At 38.1% G+C, this 23,193-nt stretch overlaps 1 protein-coding gene across 3 annotated transcripts in view; it reads left to right on the forward strand.

Moving 5' to 3' along the window:
- LOC120515667 (trichohyalin-like) overlaps positions 1–23,193 on the forward strand; it is a 974,785-nt gene that overhangs the window by 400,202 nt on the left and 551,390 nt on the right. For 2 of the 3 annotated variants that reach the window (XM_039736884.1, XM_039736886.1), the window contains exons 7-8: positions 4,443–4,513; positions 18,192–18,267. In XM_039736884.1, the coding sequence (XP_039592818.1) occupies positions 4,443–4,513; positions 18,192–18,267 (147 nt within the window). The remainder of the gene's footprint in view (positions 1–4,442; positions 4,514–18,191; positions 18,268–23,193) is intronic. The other variant, XM_039736885.1, reaches the window with a different exon arrangement.

Consider the following 23,193-nt stretch of genomic DNA (forward strand, 5'->3'; position numbering starts at 1 on the left):
CGGTTAAATTCTTTAAAACATGCCTGATTTCCATGTACATGCTTGAAAGAGGAGCTCATTTTGAAATATAAAGTAGAAGGGAATGGCTGTCTTGTACAGCTGAAGTTTTCCTTAATGTTTATAAGAGAAATACAAATTTATTTATTTATTTATTTAATCCTCTGTGGCTTTTCTGTGCTGAGAGAATTATGTGGCAGTTTTAATTCTATTTCCATGTGATGCTATTCTCCCAGAGATACAATATTCCCAGAAGAGCTTCATACTGTAAAAGCCTTTCAAAGTGAACTGTTAGCTTTACAAAAAAAACGCCCGTGCTGTTAAAACATTAGCACTAGGGAATATGAGATTTGACTGCTGCATCTAAACAAAGAGCATGCTGAGAATTTCCCTTGATTTGAAAGAGCTGCACTTTTTTCATTCACACTGAGCAAATATAATGCTAGTTAAGATGTATATTTACGCTTGTTTGGAGTATGTAGAACAACTGAGTCCTGTAGAATGGTAAAGAGTGGTCCTTTTATTTGAGTACCATGATGGAGTAATCCCTTCACATCATCCTTTGAGTTTTGTTACATGTTGGATTAAGTCAATTATTTCTTAAATGCTGCAGATTGTATTAGGGTTTACTGTTAAATGTAGCTTTTTGTAGTGTGGTGTATGGCTGAAGCCCTTGCCCGGCCGGGACGCCTCCATGCTGGAAGGACTGCGGGAGGGACTGTATCCAGAGCATTAACTTCCCCATAGCACTAGGTGGCAGCCCCCCTGTGTTGCAGTGGTGCCTCAGACTCCCACAGGGCTCCATAAGAGTTTGATACAGCACCTGTCATGATCTGTGGGCACTGCCAGGGGGTGTTGCAGCAGCTGCTGAGCCCTTATGGGCAGTTCTTCCACCACATCTGGAAGTGCTGCCAAGAGTGGAACAACGAGTGCCTTATAAAAGGAGCCAGCAGCCACTTCTCCAGGGAGCCAGAGTTGGGTGGGAGAAGACTATGCTTGTCTGGGTGAGGAGTGAAGGAGGATAGAGAGAAGAAGAGATAGTGCTATGCTTGTGGGAAATGATGGAAGGCATTTCCCATGAGGGAAGAAAAGAAAAATAAAAAACCTGTGTGCTTGAACTTGTGTCCCACACCTGTCTGTGTCGGGTTTGGATGACAGTAAACCCTCTGGTGGTCCACAGTAGCAAGTTTATGCAAAAGTTGCACACCAACCTGGAGTAAGAAAAGGGTGAAAACACAACTCTACCAATGCCAGAAAATTAGATCTCTTTTTTATGGATCCCAAAAAAATGTGGTAATATTATAACAAGAAATGCACCAAAACAACATCCAGTGCACTGAAGATGAACCAATTAGATAAATACATTATACCGTACAATGTACATTTAGAATACAGTAAAAAAAAGAATACATTATATGTGTGTATGATACATTTATCTATGCTACTGTATATAGAAAAAAACATTGCATTTGTTCATAGCTGTGTTGTATTATTTATAGGTCATTTTATGTGTAATTTCTCTAGACTGTCTCACCCATTTGTGCTCAAATCATTAGGGGGTTGAATATCAAACACAAAAACACAAGTTTCTTAAAATGTTAAGGCACAGTTGCATCATCTGAAGTATATTTTGTATGTGCCAAATAAAATCTGATTTGATTTGATTTAAACTTTTGTATACAACAAGTCAGCATGCTGCATTAATAATAAAGTTCTCCTGGTCATTCTGTGTGAACTTTGACTAACAGACAAACAAATGCAGCAGAAAAATGTGCTTTTGAATGGATTCTAAACACACAGAGACATACTGCATAAGAAAAGTAAGAGAAGAAGAAATACTTTTTTCATGTCAAAAGAAACAAATCTTACAGGTTGTTTTTTATATACTGTCTTTCTCAGGCAACAGCATTAAAAAGTCCTTTGCATAGCAAACAAAGTTTAAAATGTTTGAATTGTCCTGTATCACAGAAGCAATGGTTGCCCCCAGGTCTATTTAGTGTTTTATATAATATTTAACTTTTTAATGTTTGAATAAGCCATTGAAAATATATCCATCCATTTTCTGTTCCCCTATCTCTGCAAGTCCGAACTGTTGGAGGCTAACACTATTAAAAGTAAAAACACCAAAGTGGTTTTCTAGAGTATCGTCCTAAAGGAACCATTTTTAGGTCCCTAAAGAAAGCATGAAAGTCCCAGAAAGAACCTTTGTTTCTTTAGGGTCCTAACATGTTCCATAAACAGAAATGAAAAGAAAAAACGGATTAGTGAAATACCAATAGATTCGTGATTTTAAAGAACCATCGCTACATGTAATAACACAGGCTTCCTTGCTCTGTTAGTATCCTGTTAGGTGGCCTACTAAACATGAAAGATTTTCATTTTGTTCACATATTAGGAACCAATAAACCAATTTCATATGCAAACAACCCTTCCCAGAATGAAATCATTCTTTGTCAAGGAATGGTTCTATGAGTGCCATTTTAGAACCATTTATTTTTAAGAATGTATAGCTAATCCTGGTAGAAACCAGCCAAGAACAAGATGTCAATCCATTGCCAATGACACTCACACCCACAATAAATTACACTAGGCAAGTTCAGAATCATCATCTAAAAAGACTGAGGGTAGAAAACTGGAGTACTTGGAGAAATATCCACTCTGATATGGACCAAATATGCAAATTGCATACAATCAGTATTTGAACCCAGTCTCCTGTAGCTATTAAGTAGCAGTGCTAATCACCCTGCCCTACCTGAAAAATGCAATTCTTTTTGTGTATTGTCACACATGTGCAATTGGGAAACAGCTAAAGGGCCTGAATAATAGTAATTCCACGCCAGACCAGGGGGCAACGAGGTGCACTGACGTTCTTTCACAATCCCTTGCAGACCATCCACAGGAAATCCCACAAGGTTCCGACACCTCTGATGACATCACTTCCGTTTTCTGGCGCTTCTGATGACATCACTCCTGGTCCGGTGTGTGGGGGTGTTGGGGAATGGAGGGTTATTGGGGGGATGGATGTCTGGCACCCCTGATGATGTCACTTCCAGTTTCAGCCCCTTTGATGACGTCACTTCCTGTCTTGGCACATAAAGCTGCCATCTTCATTAACCAACATCAGTTCTATTTTGGACTCTGACTTGTGAACATCTCACAAAAATGTGCCCATGTGCAGTTTTATATGGGTGGCTGCCCCAAACCTTTTTTGATGTCTTTTTGTTGTTCTTATGACAGTATGTTTTCTCTGAGTATTCTATTGTTCTTTCATTTGCCAAATGGTGAGTGTTAGAATAGTTTGCATCTCCAGGGTTGGTTCCATTTTTGAGTCCAGCACAGTCCAACATCTGTGTGTCCTGCAGTGGATTAGCATCTGATATACAAGGAGTAATGTTGGCTCCTGAATTATGTCTGGTCCTGCCAGACATCGTGATCATGAATGGCTAACTTAATGAAACAGATAGGTGAATAAAATTCTGCTAGGAAAATCACATTGGACATCAGAACTACAGTACATTGCACTATTTATTAGAGCTACCCTGACTATATATAAAGTACTGTTGATCTTGTTATGAAATGGCTTACACTTACACTGGCTCAGTATCACAAAATTGCAGTTTATAAAGTCAAGAACTTCCAATGTCTTCTTACTTCCTGTGCCATCTAATCGCATGGCATTTGTATGAGAATATTAAAGCAACTGCGTTGAAGCACATTAGGGGTCCATGGCAGTGCAGAGTTTAAAATAAAAGCAGTTGACAGGTGTGGGTGTGTGCTGTTGTAACCTGTGTGGCCACGGGGTGTTAGATGAGGAAATTGGCTGATTTCACGTGCAAACACGATCAGCTCATTGACAATCCATGTGTCAGTGAAAGCATCATGCACCCACAGACTATAAAGGAACCTGATTTTATCTCTTTGGTTTTATACTTGATTCTTAATCCATGTTGTATTCATTTATTGATTTTAAACTCCCACAGAAAATCACTTGTTTTACTGAATTATTTATTGAATTATTTTATTTGACCGCCCTACACTATTTATTAAACCCTTTTGGTTTGTTTGTTGAATAAAGCACATTATGCACTTAGATACCTATGTTGTTGTTGTGTGTCCTCATTGTACTAATCCCTCCTCAGTTTCACAATATCCCAGGTGTAAGAAGATGCCAAGCTACAGGCATCACAAGCACCCTCTATATTACTGAAGGAATAATGAACTGTGTAATGCAAAAGATTGGACAATCTGTTGTTACAAATGATTTTCCACATACATTGTGTGGGAACCTGACTTACACAATGAGTATACAAACCACACTTTGAGGATACCGTGCTGTGTACTGAAAGTTAATCCATCAAATTTCTAACCCACGTATTTAAAATCGCAGGGAGCCATTGTTTAAATGATTTCAATTGTCTGATATCATTTTTGTTTCTTTTTTTTAGTGAGACTTCCACCTCTGAAGACCTGTCAAGAACCCCTCTCTAATTCTCCAACCACTGCGCCTGTCAACAAGGTAAAACACTGAAAAATAAATGACAATGCACTATATACAGTAGAATGTACCCTTCTTACACCTGAACTTGCTCTAAGAGGAGTCCATTCACTTTTCGAAGTCGAGGAATGTTTAATTGTTGTGATGAGATTGGGGTGCTCTTAAGTAGACCCCATACTCAGAAGGATACCATCACAGTGCATATAAGTAAGACCAAGTAAATGTATTAACAAAATTAGGCACACAAGAGATGTTTTAATGCAAAAAGTGAATATAATATAAAGAAAGCAGGAACAAAAAGTAATAAACCCTTTGGGCTTACCCATACTTTCCAGTTCTATCTACCCAGGTATATAATTTTTTCTCTGCTTTCTACCTCATTTTCTTCCTCTTCCACACCATACAGTACTGATGTCATTTTCCTCCTCCCAAGGTGTGGCCTTTCCTCTGCTTTTCTCCCAGCTGCAAGCTCACCGAAGTGCTGGAGATTCTGATCTTTCAGAACCACTCCAGCTTAACGGCGACCAATTCTGGGACACTCGTGTTCCAAAACAGGCTACATTTCCCAGAAGTCTCAGTAGGAGCTTTGAGTATATCAGCAGAAAGAGGTTGTTGCCCATTAGTGATCTGACACAATATAGAACCTTTAGTACCAAGTTACAACTCACCAGTTTTCAGGCAGGCTTTAGCTTAGCTTAATTCCTCCTGCGCTGTATGGCGCATTGGGCAGCAAGTTGTCTCCAATGAGTTTGATCAGTCACAATCATTGGTGCTTCTTCCCTGTCAATGTCGGTGGCATGGAAATTCTTTCAGCTGGTCATCTGCCAGATCTTAAAGGGGCACCCTTATTTTCTTTTGTCAGTCCTGGGTGTCATTTTATAGCTGTCCTTGGGTTATGGCTTTCTGGTAGCCTAAGCACATGGCCTGCTAATTGCATTCACAGGATGGTGACAGTGTCTTCAAGTCTTGGGAACCCACTCAATTGCAGCACATCCCAACAGGAATGTGTACTTTTGTATAATCTTCCACAACTGCCTCTTTCCATTTAGAGCATAAATGGCTTATTCAATCTTAAAACATTTATCCAAAATAGCAGAATAGCAGAACAATAATAGAATTCATCTTAATATTTTCACTTTTTCAAATTTTGTTAGAATTGAAGGACTAACAGGGATGATTCATGATGTAACTTAGCTAATTTCAGGTACAACCTAACAGCGTGGATCATTACAGATTACTATATTCAGATTTTCACAATTGTGAAGAATTAGATAATTAAACAAAAATGCTGATGCTTCTATGTAATAATGAAAGAAAAAATCAGTTTGGGAGACCCATTAATGAGATGTTTCAATATAAAGTTGGCCTGGTTTTTAGATTTTTGGCTAAAAGAATTTGTCTGCCAGATTGATTACAGATAAAACATGCAAATTCTAAAGGGGATAAAATTAATGGAATTCCACCTGGATGTTGTGAAGTAGGGCAGCATAAGAAAAATAATCTAGCAAAGGAAATGCATCAATGGTATTCCCTAAACTAATAAGCTAAGTACACCAAACTGAATGTTCTTTCATCCACCAAGGGATTGTGAATCCTAAAGCTGTTACCACCAAAATATCATTATTGCAACAAAAAAGGGCAACTGAACCTTCCAACAGCATTGTGTATATAGTAACAAGACATTAGGCAAAATCAGCTTTTCAGAACTAGATCAAATAAAAACCAGATTATGGGAATGTGAACTGAAGGTCCAAAAACCAAAAATAATATTATTACACTAACATTTCTGCCTTTGGGATGTTGGAGGAAACTGCAGAAACCAACCATGAGCGATCACAAATTATACCCAGGACTTGTGTTTGAACTCAGTTACTGTGTAGCAGGATATAAGGAACAACTCTAACCATTGTGTAAAGGTGCCATGTTATGCTATTAACCCAAAACATAAAGTTTTCAACTAAAGACTTCTGCTCATTTGTAAAAGGTGACTCATAATGTACAGATTAAATTTTCACATTTCCATTCCTAATTCTAGCCTTTCTTCTGCTTATATTCTCAGCAGGTTATCTCTGTGCAATATAAGTAGTTAGAAGAGCTGGCTTGTCCTCTGTATAGGTTTACATTGAGTACTGTAGGAGGACTAAAGATACATAAATGACATCCGCAAAAAAAAGTCACAGGTTTAACCTTAATACACTCAAATGTTGTATAACTGAAAAGTCTGATTAGTGATGTTTAACATACACCGATCAGCCACTGCCTAATATTGTGTAGGACTCTCTTGCATCTCCAAAAGCAGCTCTGACCCATTGACGCATGGGCTCCACAAGATCTCTTCAAATGTCCTGTGGTATGTGTTATCAAGACATTATCAGCAGATCTTTTAGCTCCTGCAAGTTACAAGGTGGGGACTCCATGGATCAGACTTGTTTTTCCAGCACATCCCTTAGATGCTCAATCAGACTGAGATCTGGAGAATTTGTAGGCCAAGTCAACTTCCTGAACTCTTAGTCATGTTTCTGAAACGATTACTGAACAATTTTTGTAATGTGGCAGAGCACATTATCCTGCAGAAAGATGCCGCTATTATCAGGGAATACTGTTACCACGAAGAGTTTAAGTGATCTACAACAATTTTTAGGTAGGTGGTACATGTCAAAGTAACAATCACATGGATGCCAGTACCGAAACATTCTCAGCACAAGATTGCCCAGAGAATCACACTGCTTACACTGGCTTGCCTTTTTTTGTGTAGTGCATTCTGCTGCCATCTCTTCACTAGGTAAACAATACATGTGCACTTAGCCATCCACATGATCTTTACAAAATGTGATTCATCACATCAGGCTGTCTTCTTCCATTGCTTCCATGTTCTTTCTAGTTCTGATGCTTATGTGCCCATTATAGGCTCTTTTGGTGGTGGGCAAGGGTCAGCATGGGCACACTGATCAGCAAACTGTGGTGCACTGTGTGTTCTGACACCTTTCTCTCATGGCCAGCATTAATTTTTTCAGCTATTTGCGCTAAAGTAGCTCTTCTGTGGACCAGATGGGCTAGCCTTCGCTTCCCACATGCTTCAAAGAGTCTAAGGCGCCCATAACCCTGTCACAAGTTCACTGGTTGTCCGTTCATAGACTACTTTTCGTAAGGAACTAATCACTGCAAACTGGGAAGTCATCACAAGGCCTGCCATTTTGTAGATGCTCTTACCCAGCCATTTAACCATCACAATTTTTCACTTGTCAAAGTTGTTCAGATCCTTACACGTCCCTATTTTTCCTGATTCCAATACATCACCTTCAGTTACTGACTATTCACTGCTTAATACATCCCACCCCTTGACAGGAGCCATTGTAAAAAGATAATCAATGTTATTCATTTCCCCTGTCAGTGGTTTTGCTGTTGTAGCTGATCAGTGTATATTATAAATTCAAGACTGCAGATGTGTGATTCTCTAGAAATGATGTCATCATACCAGCGCTGAAGAAGTCATCAGTGACATGCTTGAATGACTACCGACCAGTTGCACTCACGCCAATCATAATGAGATGCTTCAAAAGGTTAGTCATGTCACACATAAAGACTAATCTCCCTGCCTCCCTTGACCCTCTTCAGTTTGCATACTGCACAAACAGGTCAACTGAGGATGCCATATGCTCTGCCCTTCACCTCTCCGTGACACATCTGGATAAAAAAGACACATATGTCAGGATTCTATTCATAGACTTTAGCTCTGCCTTCAACACAATCATCCCTCAAAGGCTGGTTGTAAAACTGAACAGGTTGGGCCTGAACACCACCCTCTACAATTGGGTCCTGGACTTCTTGATAGAGAGGCCCCAGTCAGTTTGTATGGGCTGCAACACTTCGAGCAACATCACACTGAGCACTGAAGCGCCACAGGGTTGCGTGCTTAGTCCACTACTATTCACCCTGCTGACTCACGACTGCACAGCCACGCACAACACCAACCACATCATCAAGTTTGCGAATGATTCAACGGTGCTGGGACTGATATGCAGGGATGATGAAACAGCATACAGAGATGAGGTGGAATGGCTGTCTGCATGGTGTGAAGACAACAGTCTATCTCTCAATGTTGACAAGACAAAAGAGATAATCGTGGACTTCAGAAAATCACATCCTGCCCACATCCCACTCAACATCAACGGTTTAGATGTGGAGACTGTTAGGAGTACCAAGTTCCTTAGTGTGCACATAACTGAGGAACTTACGTGGACACATAACACCTCATCACTAATCAAGAAAGCCCAGCAGAGACTACACTTCCTGAGGCGGCTGAAGCAAGCAAGTCTTCCCCCTTCCATCCTCACCATGTTCTACAGAGGCATCATAGAGAGTGTCCTGACCAGCTGCATCACTGTCTGGTATGGCAACTGCAACGTATCCGACCGTAAGTGCCTGCAAAGGATAGTGAAGACAGCAGAGAACATTATTGGGGTGCCTCTCCCTTCACTACAGGACATATTTTACAAACGCAGTGTTTGCAAGGGCTGCAGCATTATGCAGGACCCCTTACACCTCTTACATGGACTTTTCACAATTCTGCCATCCAAGAGAAGATACTGAAGCATCAAAGCCAGATCTGCCAGGCTGCAGGATAATTTTTACCCCCAAGCTGTCAGACTCCTTAACACCATGCTGCCACCTGGGATCTTCCACACTGATTCAACAACCACTAAAAACAGAACATTTATACATGTAAGCCACTTTCCTGCAAAGACGAGTGTGCTTTGTAGAAAGCTGAAAATCTCATACTGACCTTTAAGTATTTGGACACTCTTGATATCCTTCTGCTGTGAAACATTCTGTCCTGTCATTGTTTACACATGTCTTAAACAACTATTACCATACACTTATAATTTCTGTATTTATTTAATATAATTACATATCTATTGACTATATTTATGTATCTAGATTGCAAATACCACACAATACATCAATGTTTATATTGCTAACTACATGTCAATATTGCTGCTACTTCTTTGTCTTGTCTTTGCACAATGTCTTGTCTTGTTTGTGTTTTAATTTAAAAATTAAATTTTAAATCTATTTTTAATTTATTGTTTGCACATCATGTTACACTGTGGACCCTGAGCTTCGCAATTTCATCTATCTATATACTTGTATATAGTTGAGATGACAATAAAGTTCACTTTTACTTTGACAATTGTACTTTGGAGGAGAGCAAAAGGACACAGGGCTGATCTATCTATCTATCTATCTATCTATCTATCTATCTATCTATCTATCTATCTATCTATCTATCTATCTATCTATCTATCTATCTATCTATCTATCAAGAATGATAAATATATGTAACATTTACAAGAAAATATGGTTTTTTTTTTGCTTCTTTGCTTTATATGCAGAAACCAAGCCATGAGTTCTTAATTACTGAAGCCCATATGCCTTCCCATAGAAGCTAATGTAAAAGGCAACTCTAAAAACCTTAATGGCTCACAACCCTGGAAACCATAACAGCTCCCAACACCACTGCAATAAAATTACAATCATCTCTTTTAGAGTTTGGTTACCATAAACTTTCCTTTTGGTTTATTCTTGCAAGTTACCATGGAAAGTATTTCAGTGTAATGAAAATTATTTCAATTAAAAGGTTTCAAATACATTCGGAAAAAGCATTATTCGGTCCAATAGAAACCATTACGAGGTGAGGTAAATGCCATTGCTTATTTAAAAAGAAAACTAAATAACCCTAAAATAAAGATATTAAAGATGCTGAACACATTAAACATATTTACTCTAATGAGTATGTATCAATATACTTTCCAAAGCATCATTTGATACTAAAAAAGGCTTCTGACATCATGCAGAGATTTTGTTTTCCTCTCCCTTCAAATAAAAGGTTGTAACTACATGAAATCAGTTCGTCAAATTCTCCACAGTCAAAAGGTTAAATAGGAACCAAATGTTGACAATTAGTGAAATTCCAGGGCAGTGATTCAAAGGCTCTTTGCATTTGGTTGCCTGCCGTTGTCAATGTAACAATAATGGGGTTCCTTCCACCGCACTCCTGGCTGGGCATTTTGTGCATGGATGAAAAAATACAGCTAGAAGCTGTCCCCAGGTGGTATTACAAATGTGGAAAATCCGTTTCTACTGCATTACCATAGGAACTTGTGCTCAACTATCTAGCTCATCTTAGCCATTTCAGTATATAGTAAGAATACAATGGCCTATAATTAAAAAAAATATACAAAAATTACATTATGTTTTTGTTGATTAGAAGTGAAAGGAATTCACAAAAATACTACAGGTTCTATTGGGTTCTCCTCTCATTCTTTCTTTCTCATGCCACTTTAACTCCCTGCCACTCAAATGTTTGCCTAAACTTGACTTCGGGATTTAAGCGCAGTGGGACCTTGGAATGGAGTGGTCTTTAAAACTTAGTAAGGAACTACGTCTGAGGCCATCCTGCTAATTTATTTGCAAGTGAGGAACATCATTAGAAAAATCCTGGGACTGTCCAGGCATACCTCCCTCTGGTTCCCTCAAGTAATCCTCAAGTACTTTTTTCATAAGTAAATAGGCAGATGTCCTTGACAACTTTGAGGTTACCTATCCATCTTAATTAAAGTCTCATGTGTCCATAATGGGAATTCTTGGGTACTTACGTTTAAATTATGATTTTTAGGGTAGCATGTAATCTAACAGTTTAAATTTATAGTTAATTCTTACATTTTATATACACACACACATGGTGGTCAAAAGTTTTAGAAGACGTCAATGATTGACCTAAAATGGAAAAAAAAAGTAAGCAGTAAACTTCAGAGGGTGTAGTCTGTTTTAAGTCTGATTTAAGACAGACAAAGGGTTTTTAAGTAATCAACAGAAGTTGGGACACCTGTGCAAATTGTTTGCTTCAATTTGCAAGGCTCAATTTACTTTAATTGCTGCAGAACATCTGTAGGTTAAAACCTATTAGTTGTTCCGAGATGAATATACTGTATATAGTGAGATTTTTGAGACCCTCCCCAACTGTGTTACATGCCAAAATGTGGTTGACACATCTGTTGAGGATTGCCTGCCTGTCGTGAGGCAACTGCAGGTTCACGGCATCACCGATGGCTATGGCAAGTTCAAAGCCCCGCCGTGAAATGGGTCTGTTGCTTAATGGTTGATGTGGGGAACAGTGTAACCCAGACATTGAATTCTGCTTCTTTGCTATGTCTATGTGTACTGACTGTTCCTGTTTTCATTGGAATAAAGTTAGTTTTCTTGAAGCCTTTGAACTCAGCGTCTTCTCTCAGATGCACAACAGTGACTCATGCGTCACAATATACATATCTGTCTATATCTATCTATCTATCGGATTCAAAATCAACCTAATATAAATTCCTTCTGTGCCACAATTCAGACACAATGCTTCACTTTTCCTTTATACATTCCATAACTCCACCAAGCAAAATGTATCCTCTTCCTCCCGACTCCCTGAGTCAAATGAGGTGGCTCCTTTTATGCAGGTTAAGACTAGGAATTTGTTGTTGGGTTAGCATGTAACAGACTGGACTTCAGTTAGTTTCCATACACACATGGCTTTTTGGCTCTTGGGATGTGTATTTCAGCCAGGTTCATCATTGTCCTTTTCTCCTTGTGCGTGGTGTTGTCTGAGATGATGCCAGGTCCCACTCCGGGCACCAAAGAATGATTTGCCTGACTGGGCCTGTTATCAGACTTTGGTTCCTTTTCCATAACCCGCACTTCTCCCAGTTGTGTATGAATTGTGTTCCTACAGTGTACAGTAGGGAGAACCATTTTCGGACTTGGTTTGGGCTCCCATGGGTGTTCAGCATGAATGGGCCTTTTGAATATCCCTGGTCCATCATCCGGTCCCAATCCCGGCTTCCCATCGTGAGGAATGGTGTCAGGATCTGGATGCTGCTCCTGGGGATGCATCGCTGTGACTAGTTTTGGACTCTCCATTAGACAGTTTCCATCACACGACTCCATCCTCAATACCGTTGTTGTATTGGATGTTGGAGTTTCAGTAGTGTCTGGAACGGTAATAGGCTTCCGGGATGACTCAAGCTGTAAGGGTTTTCTTGCCATCCCTGATCCCGCACCATTTCCAGCCACCACCAAGCCACCAGCAAGTGGACACCTACATAACACATGGCTGTGACAGGTAAATGGTCAATTCGGGAGGGTGGGACTCTACCACATGTCTGTCTGGGGGGTTGCCAACCAGGATTCTGAGCTGTTTCGTCATGTGGTGCATGTGACAACATGCTGTGCCAGTGCATGATCCCCAACCTGACCATACCTGACGGTTTAACTTAACTCAATGACTTTGTCCGAGTTATAGCACAGTCAGTGTTCACAGATATAAATTAACAATTAAGAAGTATATTCATGATAAAGATTAAATGACGCTCTAAGTTGGAACTCATATGCAGTACATAAATCCACATTTACTCATGGCGTACTTCTACAACTTTTGTCGTGCTTCACTTTTTCATTCACAATGAAACACAGGAATCTCACTGCTCCGTAATGGAAATAGTGGTAGTTTCGCCTTGATTCATTTGCGTTTCATTTTCACATTTCTCTTAGCTAGCAGATTTCCAGAAGTATCCAATGCTTCATCTGTCCATCACTTTTTTCTTTTCAAAGCCGAGCTGTTTTCCCTACACATTTCAATGAGCCAAACCCACTCAGTGATTCCTCACCGTTAACCCTGACACACAAAAAGCACAAATGTTTCTTCTTTTTTTCTCCCAAAGCTTGCTCTCATTCTCTCTCTTCGACCTTAGTACAAGCTTTCTTTACCCTGTTTGTTTTGTCTCTGTTTTTTTGTTACTCTCGTTTAGCACTCTACTCCCTTGCTCTGTCTCTACACCATCTTCCTCTCTGCTTCCTCTGTCTCTCCCCATTCCTAAAAAGATGAATCTCACTGGAGAACTATACCTTGATACTGCACTATAGCTTGATTGGTAGTAAAGAGCACAAATCACATTTCTCCCTGTTCCTACTTTCCAATGATGAAAAGAAAAAAAAATGTCTCATTGAGGCTAACTACTAAGTTTACTATTATATCCAAGTAGTAGTGTGCTACATAATATTTTTCCTGTTGCTTGCACATGAGAGGGTAAAATGTCTGAGTCTGATCCTCACAATGGGCCTGACTCTTGTGTTATTGTAAGCTCTAGTATCTTGCACATTTCCTTTGACACAAACTTTGAAAGTTGCTGCAATATGAGCAGTGCTTAGGGGACTAACATATTTCTTCTTCTTCCTCCTGATTGCCTCTCTGCGATGGAGATACTGCACCTGAACTCACTAGGCATTCATGGCAGTTCAGTCGTTCAGTGATGTATGCATCAATTTCACTATAAATAAAATGTATTCTTCTTCTTATTATTATTACTATCTGTATCAATGTCTGATGATCAGTTCACATTGTCATTACCCAATTGCTTGATTCAATTCATGGCTCAGTTTCAGTTCTGAAGCCAACTTCCTATAGCCACCCAAAAAGCCATATCCACTGATTTTCATTCAACTGTTCATGGCACGCCTTTTTACAAAGCATCATGAGACTGCTATCTCTTTCTATCTTACTGTTCTTCACCAGAAAATCTACAGTTGTACTGATCAAATCAACTATCAAACAACTGTGGCTTTGTAGGCTGCTGTTTTTCACCTACCACTAGGATCAAGTGTACTGTTGCACTTCTTGTGCTCTACTTTACATTTCTTTTCTTGGTAACTTTTTACTTTCTAATCACTCAAATTCAATATATAATAATTTGTTTTTGAAATTCACATTGGACAAACCATTGGTTAAGTAAACAGTAATAATAATAATAAAATAATATACTGTATATACTGTACAAAATCATCAGATTGAAGTGTACAGACACAAATATCAAGATGATCTGTGATATCTTTAACAACCAGATACAGTATGCACAGTATGCATCTGTCAGACTTTCTGAACTGAGATCTGGATGCCTCGAGGACTCCATCGGCTTAACTTTTTATAAGTTGAAACATGCAGAGATATGGATCTGTCTAGTTCTCTAATCAAAAACCTGTGCTTGTCAGGGAGCTCAGCCATGGATCTGTTTCTGTAGTATCTGTATAGATATCAGTCAATGATGCGCCTTATCTTGATGTGTAATGCTCTCATACTGTCAATGGCACATTGTCTCTTGATTCGTTTTGAATGTATCACAGGCATAAAGAGTTTGGTGACACAAAGGTGCTCCAAAATTCTTGTGTTTCAAAGCACTTAAAATTCTGTGTAATTTATTAAAGGCTGGGGATATGTAGTGCGTTCTTTCCATTTTTTCATGTGATCATTTTTGACATGCCGTTACAGTAGACCTTAAAATAACCAGTGTTTTTTGTGGCTTTATTAAAGATTTAGATAATTTAGGAAAAATCACTGACATTTTAGCTGGAATTATATGATAGGGAAAGTAGTGCCTACAAGAATTTGTACTTGATTGCCTTGTGTGTGCACAGTTTTTTATCCAAGAATTAATTTCAACTGTAATTCTTCAGATTTGCAAATCACTTTTCAGGTTTATATTTGACTGTGGAATATAGCCAAATGAAGTATATTTAAATAGTTGGTACTGTTATATCTTTTTGTCTTACTGGTATACTTAGTGTACATTATGATGACCCTTTTAGAGCAAAACCAATTGTTGTTTTTCATAAAAAACTACATAATGATCAAAGCAGCCAAAATATATAATGTCATCTCACAGAGTACACAAGTTTAAAATGTATTGACATACAGTCCATGGCTATATTTCTATCGCATTAGTTCATCTCAATTCAGTTTTTGTTAAACTCAAAATAAAATGACTTGAAAGAAATACTAAGCTGTGACTTACTAACTCAAAATGAAAGTAACATAACATTCTCAAACCCACTTAAATCCAAATCCCAGTCATTCAATCAAGAATTTACCTCTGTGACACCAGTAGGGGGTGTGCCAGCCACCCAGCCCAACACAGACAGACGCAGGAGGCACACTTATAAAAGTACACAGATTTTATTTTTGTCTCTTCACTTGTGGGCAACGTCTTCCCCGTTCCCACAAGTACACAACACAATCTCAAAAGCACAATACCACACAATACTCTCCTCTTCTTCTTTCTCTCTCTCATTCTCCTACACTCCTCCTTGGCAAGCATCGTCTCCCTCCTCCCGACTCTGGCTCCCCGAGTAGTGTCTGATGACTCTTTTTATACATTACCCAGAAGTGCTCCAGGTGCTTCATGACCTACTTTTGGCAGCACTTCTGGGAGTGATGAAAGAATCACCCATATGGGCTCAGGAGCAGCTGTAGCACCCCCTAGTGGCGCACACGGATCCCAACAGGGTTGCACCAAACTCCAACTCCCATGAAGCCCTGCAGAAATCCTAGGCACCGCTGCAATCCAAGGGGGCCTGCCATCTATTACATCGGGGGAGGTAATGCTCTGGCCATGCTTGCTCCCCCGGTCTTTCCAGCTTGGAGTCGCCCCGGCTGGGCAAGAACCCCAGCCATTTGGTAGCAAATTGAGAATTGAACTTATATATGGTGCTAGATAATTACAAGTCCCACACATGGGCTAATTTATAACCATCAGTTAACCTAATACACATGTCATTGGGATGTGGAAGGAAAATTGTAGCATCTGGAGAAAAACCCCAAATAGATAGTGGGGGGATCTGAAAAACTTCACAAAAAGAGTAGGATTCAAAGCCCCAGGGTGCATTTACCTTAGCACTACTGAAAATAATTGCTGACATGTGAAATACATGACACTCGAAGTCTAATCATGTAAGGTGTAATAAGACACAGGAAATGTTACAAAGAGTTTGGCCATTGTAGCGATTCCTGTATATTGGATGACCACCAAAATGAAAGAAAAAAAAAGTTTGAAATGCAAAGAGTTTGTTTGGCCTTCATTCTGCTCCAAGATAGCGATACAGCTGGTTTTGATGTCTGCAAGCCAGAAGGGACGGGTTCAGGACGGCAGAAACTGAGAGATAGAGAAGCTGTCAATCATTCTTTCTGCAGAGGGGAGAAGAGAGAAGGAATTAGACAACAGCGCCACCATCTGGCTAGGAATATAACAGGTCGTTTCTCGGACGCTCATGTGTGACAAAGGCTACCGTGACCCATAAGTTGTCTAGAGTTGTGTAATGTCACCTACAGGCTAGAACAGGTATCTTTTAAAAATTGGATTGTTATCTCATATGGATCTTTTATTTGCCAGATTACTATAGTTTTAAAGAAATATAGAAAGAAATTAAAAATCCAATGATAATGTGCAAATAATTAAAATTATTGGTGAAATGTACAAGAGCAAAAGAGTTTTCTTGTTTAATGTGCTGGCTTGAAAGCCTAATAAATGAAGGTTGTGCATTTTATGTATAATCACAAGAGCTTTCTTTCTTTCTTTCTTCCTCAATATCGTCATCGTTAATATCGTTATTAACTGCCCCCTCTGTATCACTAGTCCTTGCATCCTTAATCAGGAGCAGTAGCATCATTACAATAGTATGGAGCAGAACCCTCCAGCAAGGGCTAGTTAACTTTTCATCAAACATCTGTGCAATCATTATCAGGACACAGGGTTTCAATGCTATGTTTCATGAAAATTTTAAAGCTTACATTTGCACATTTTTACTCTAATGATAGGCAGGTGGAAAAAAAGCAGACTTTGTAATCTCCCTGCAAACCACTTTGAGTTGTGTAGTGATCTGCAGTCCTCCCACCATTATTATTAATTAATTATAACAGCAGTTCAGTGTTCTGTGGAGGAATGCAGATATGACTGGTTTAAAGAAGTATAAATTATAGTTAAAGGCTTTATATCTAAATGTGAAGTACCATAAGAAAAAAAGGAATTGGGAGAAGAACTTCAGCGCAGCTTGGGTTCATTGCAGTGAGGGCTACCTTGTCAGAATAAACTGCAAAAATCATTTTTGCAGACGATTTCAATTAAAATAAAAATAAAATATTGAACATTGTAGTATGCAAGCTTTTTTATTTATATTTTATTATCTTTAGCTTTACATGTTTCCTCTTTCCCTGTATTCTAGTGTTATATTTCTTTAATGTTGTAAATTGTTAAGGTTATTATGATATGTTTTGTTCAAGCCCTCTTTAATTTTGCCCAGCCTCTTTGTGTCTGACCTTCCATCCACAACTAGGCCTGCTGGTTTTTCTGTTTTCTGGCTTCCTGAGAGCTAATCTTACTCTTTATCTCTCCCTCTCTGATGCCCTTCAGTTTTTACTTCCACAGTGGCATTCATGCTGACAAGCTGTAGCATCCCCAGTCTCGCCACACCGGCCTGTAGAAGTGCTCTCTATCTTCACGTGGTCTCCTCCGAAACTGCCACCAATTTTATGGCAGCCTAGTGGTGCTCTTGCAAAACTATTGCCAGTCAGGACATTTTTTTTCTCACTAGGATAAGAATAGCATATTTAATTGAGATAGGGGTCCAATTTAGAGAAAAGTTTACTGAAAGAAGAACACATAGCTATTGCAGGCTTCCATGACTTGCACTGAGCAACCAGGCCAAAATTCTTCTCTCTCACATTTTAAATATTTACTGTATGGATGACCTCACTATTATGACTTTGTATTTATTGACAATATACATGAGAGTTTTATTCCACTGCACTTCCCTTTTCTATGTTTTTCAGGATACATGCTACAAAGACGATAAGAAGAAGCCAGATGATGGTCAAATCAAAAACAAGTCAGAAGGTCAATTGCATGGTACACCATTTAAAATATTCATTTTATTTTTATAGGGATTGGTTTTTGTTAATAAACTCATATAAATTGTGTTTTAGTCTACATATCAAATGCCACACATAATGTAATGTTTATACAGGATAAAAAAAAGGTGGCGCTATAAACGGCAGTCCAGCATCTTCCTTTATTACCCTGAATACATATCTCATTGTGTACAGGACTGTAAGATATCTTGGTTACACAAATGTTTGTATAAGATTGGTAAACACAAACACCGCACCATGTAATTGTACATCTTCAGCTTTGTATTTTTGTATTAAGTAAGAAATTATTTGCACAAAAGAGAAAAAAATTTGCAAAATTTACCTCACTAGTAAGTAATAGACATGATGTTATTATAATTTATGAGTGCAATGAGTTACCCATTTCCACCTGTGGTTACTGAAATTTATCTGCAGTTGTAATTCACCGGAAGACTTAAGATGAAGCTTTCACAAAGATGAATTACCTCATAACAATGTCTGTTCTATCAATCATTTTTTCAATTTGCTGTCTGACAGGGCATCTCAAAAACAAAATACTAACATGCAAAAAAGGAAAAATCAGTGTTTTAGAGACAAATTATCTTTTAAGATAAATACAATACACTAATAACAAGAGCATTGTCAAAGATTAACTTAAAAATAATATTTTAAAACAATGAAGAAGAACTGAGTAATATGTGGATACATAAAGCTGTTTGGAGTGTCTCCAAAGAGCTGTTCACTGCATACCTCTGAAGGCAGTATGACTGGGATTTGTACATTACAACAAAGCACAGTGATTGGAATATCTGCATAAGTAATCAAGGGCTGAGATTCCTACTATTCACTCTAAAAAACTGTTAAATGAAGGTTCATAATAGCTTTTCCTTTCAGCATGCCAAATTATCCATCCATCCATTATCCAACCCGCTATATCCTAACTACAGGGTCACGGGGGTCTGCTGGAGCCAATCCCCGCCAACACAGGGTGCAAGGCAGAAAACAAACCCCGGGCAGGGTGCCAGCCCAACACAGGGCACGCACACACACACACACACACACCAAGCACACACTAGGGACAATTTCGGATTGCCAATGCACTTAACCTGCATGTTTTTGGACTGTGGGAGGAAACTGGAGCACCGGGAGAAAACCCAGGTAGACACGGGGAGAACATGCAAACTCCACGCAGGGAGGACCGGGAAGCAAACCCAGGTCTCCTTACTGCGAGGCAGCAGCACTACCCACTGTGCCACTGTGCCGCCCTGTCAAATTATTGGGTTTTTATAAATTAAATAATAATAGACTTTTGTCTTATCTGAAAGTAGTGGAATAAAACAGACATTAGTAGAAGCCACAGTACTCATAAAAGGTAACATACCAATACTCAGTATAAAGATTTAATATTCTTAAGTTACAAAATCTTACATGTCAATTTTTTTCAATGCTGAAGAACACAGACATAATTTTTCAATAGACACATATGCTAATCAAACTCACTTTTAAGTCAAACCTAAAGACTGTAAGATTTGTTTGAAGCGGAAGCAAACAAAGTAAGCATGATACTTACAGAATTTGTAAACAGATGTTATGCGTGAACTATAAAATGTATATTCATGTATTTTTTACACTATGCTTTTTGGTGTAATTAGAAAGCATTTAATATAAACATGCTTATTTTAGCATAAATGTTTGTAAGCATAAGTGTAGTGTAAGTATTGTAGCGTAAGTGTTAAGGGAAGCATGTTCCATAATGTTATATGGTGAAGCAGTTATACATGATTTTTTCTATTTTTTGCTTTGTCAATCTATTAATCCCTGCATAAGATATGAATCCACCTGCATTATCAAGAATACTGATTTTTCTTATCTTAACAAATAAATTAAGAATATCTAACTTAACTGCAAATCTGTAGACCCATTCTGCTCTTCAATACCGATAACAAACTGGTATGCTGAAGTTCTGAAATCTTCATTTGTACAAAGCACATACGCTAAGGCTTTTTTTTTAGGTCTAAGTCACAATACAAGTTGTACACCAATTTAAAAATATAAACATTTGTTTAGAATGTTTGTTGACACTATAGATTAGAAAAATAGATGAGGAGGAGACCCAGTCTTGAGGGTAACTGCATAGTTAATGGCATGTAGGGGATGGAAAGAAGAAAGCAACTTTCAAGAAGGAGAAAGGGAACGGTTGTGTGAAAAGTCAAATGGAAGGAGGGTATCATATGAATGGAGTAACTAGGAGTAAAAAAGACAAAGAAAGAAAAAAATGTTTGCAGCTGATTAAATTTGGTCAAGTAAAAGTCATTAAAAAGGCAAATCTCTGATGGAAAGTTAAGAATTTCAAGTAGTTTAGTGAGAGAACTTGCCTGATATTCTGGAAAGTAAGACTAAATATCAGATCCGATGGAGCCATGAGTACCTTTTCTCATTGTTCATTTATTTTTTTTATTTCTTCATTTTTTGTTTGCTTTTTGTTTTGTATGCGGCACAGTGGTAGCGTGTCTCCCCGTATCTGCGTGGGTTTCCTCCCACAGTCCAAAGACATGCAGGTTAGGTGCATTGGCGATTCTAAATTGTCCCTAGTGTGTGTGCTTGGTGTGTGTGCCCTGCCCAAGGTTTGTTTCCTGCCTTGCGCCCTGTGTTGGCTGGGATTGGCACCAGCAGACCCCCGTGACCCTGTAGTTAGGATGTAGGTTGGATAATATATATATATATATATATATATATATATATATATATATATATATATATATATATATATACAAGCAAAGGGGTCAGTTGTTGTTTTGAATGTGAGACTGCAATGTACTCAACACAGGCCTGCAACATTGGCTAAAATACATTTCATGTTAACAATTGTACAGAAGTTTGAAGTTCATATATGATTGTTGATGAGACTATTAGACTGTTTTGTATGTGTGTAAATATGTTTCTAAAAGCTACTTTTATCAAATTCGAAGTAAATAGCTTATACAGTGGTGCTTGAAAGTTTGTGAACCCTTTAGAATTTTCTATATTTCAGCATAAATATGACCTAAAACTTCAGTAGATAAAGAGAAACCAGTTAAACAAATGAGACAAAAATATTATGCTTGGTCATTTATTTATTGAGGAAAATGATCGAATATTACATATTTGTGAGTGGCAAAAGTATGTGAACCTCTAGGATTAGCAGTTAGTTTGAAGGTGAAATTAGAGTCAGGTGTTTTCAATCAATGGGATGACAATCAGGTGTGAGTGGGCACCCTGTGTTATTTAAAGAACATGGATTTATCAAAGTCTGCTCTTCACAACACATGATTGTGGAAGTGTATCATGGCACGAACAAAGGAGATTTCTGAGGACCTAAGAAAAAGAGTTGTTGATGCTCATCAGGCTGGAAAAAGTTAAAAAACCATCTCTAAAGAGTTTGGATTCCACCAATCCACAGTCAGACAGATTGTGTACAAATGGAGGAAATTCAAGAACATTGTTACCCTCCCCAGGAGTGGTGGACCAACAAAGATCACTCCAAGAGCAAGGTGTGTAATAGTCGGCGAGGTCACAAAGGACCCAGGGTAATTTCTAAGTAACTGAAGGCCTCTTTCACATTGGCTAATGTTCATGTTCATGAGTCCACCATCAGGAGAACACTGAACAAAAAAAACATTGCTGCTCGTCTGCAGTTTGCTAAAGATCACGTGGACAAACGAAAGGCTATTGGAAGAATGTTTTGTGGACGGATGAGACCACAACATAACTTTTTGGTTTAAATGAAAATCGTCATGTTTGGAGAAAGGAAAACACTGTATTCCAACATAAGAACCTTGTCTCATCTGTGAAACATGGTGGTGGTAGTATATATATATATATATATATATATATATATATATATATATATATATATATATATATATATATATATATATATATATAATTTGAGGCTGGAAAGCCACAAAGGGAGCAAATGAATCATGTGTCTTAATATAGTTTTTTTGATTAAAATTGCAGGAACCCAAGGCAATATATAGCAAATGAGTAGGGGATTAATCATCCACTTATCCTCCCCTCCTTATTTCATTCATTTGCTCTCTTTGTGAATTTTCAGCTACAAGTTCTTCATGGTGCTCATGTATATATGTTTAGTTGACTGAGTAAAGTGAAAGTTTGGTTTAGCACCTAACTGAGAATGACTTCTATCATTTAAATATTGTGCAAATTAATCAAGGAATTAGAAGGAGATTAAATACTGGATGGATTTCAAGGAAAAAAGGGTGACATGTTTTTTAGTAGAGAAAAGTAGTGTTCTACTTACAATATTTCTACAAATGGAGGCACCACCAGAAAAAAAAAGATTAATTTAATAGTGTTTACTGTTAGATGAATGAATAGGCATCAGTGCATTTAAGTTATTGTGGTGGAGACACCAACAAAAGATTTAAGGGCCCATGGCCTGGCACTTTGAGGTATAAAGTGCAAGTTTAAAGGAAATGATGTCAGGGTGTTACACCAATATACACCTCTCCCTGGAAGGGAGAAAAATTAACATTTGTACAAAGTTATGCACTTTTTAATGTATTCGAGGATATATATTTAAGTTCCAAATGTTAGTTAAGTAGACTTTAGTTAGTTAAGTAGAGTTATGTACTCATTTATATGTGTTGTGATGTGAGATTTTGCATATAACTTGATAAATGTTTTGTATGTCTTTATTTATAATTTAGGCAAGCCAATGTAATTTAGTGTTACTTTGGTGAGAGGTATTCGTGTTTCTAAGGCTACATATTAATAATACAATAGGGGAAAGTAGAGCAATATATATATTACTCTACCAAGATAAAACAATATGGAACAATAAAAGTGAGAAATAGTCATCTTAAGATTTAATTTTTATCTATATTTCTGGGAGTGACTGTGCAAGCAATGGATGATTTTT

Source organism: Polypterus senegalus, chromosome 15, assembly GCF_016835505.1.
Source record: "Polypterus senegalus isolate Bchr_013 chromosome 15, ASM1683550v1, whole genome shotgun sequence".
Classification (NCBI taxonomy): Eukaryota; Metazoa; Chordata; class Cladistia; order Polypteriformes; family Polypteridae; genus Polypterus; species Polypterus senegalus.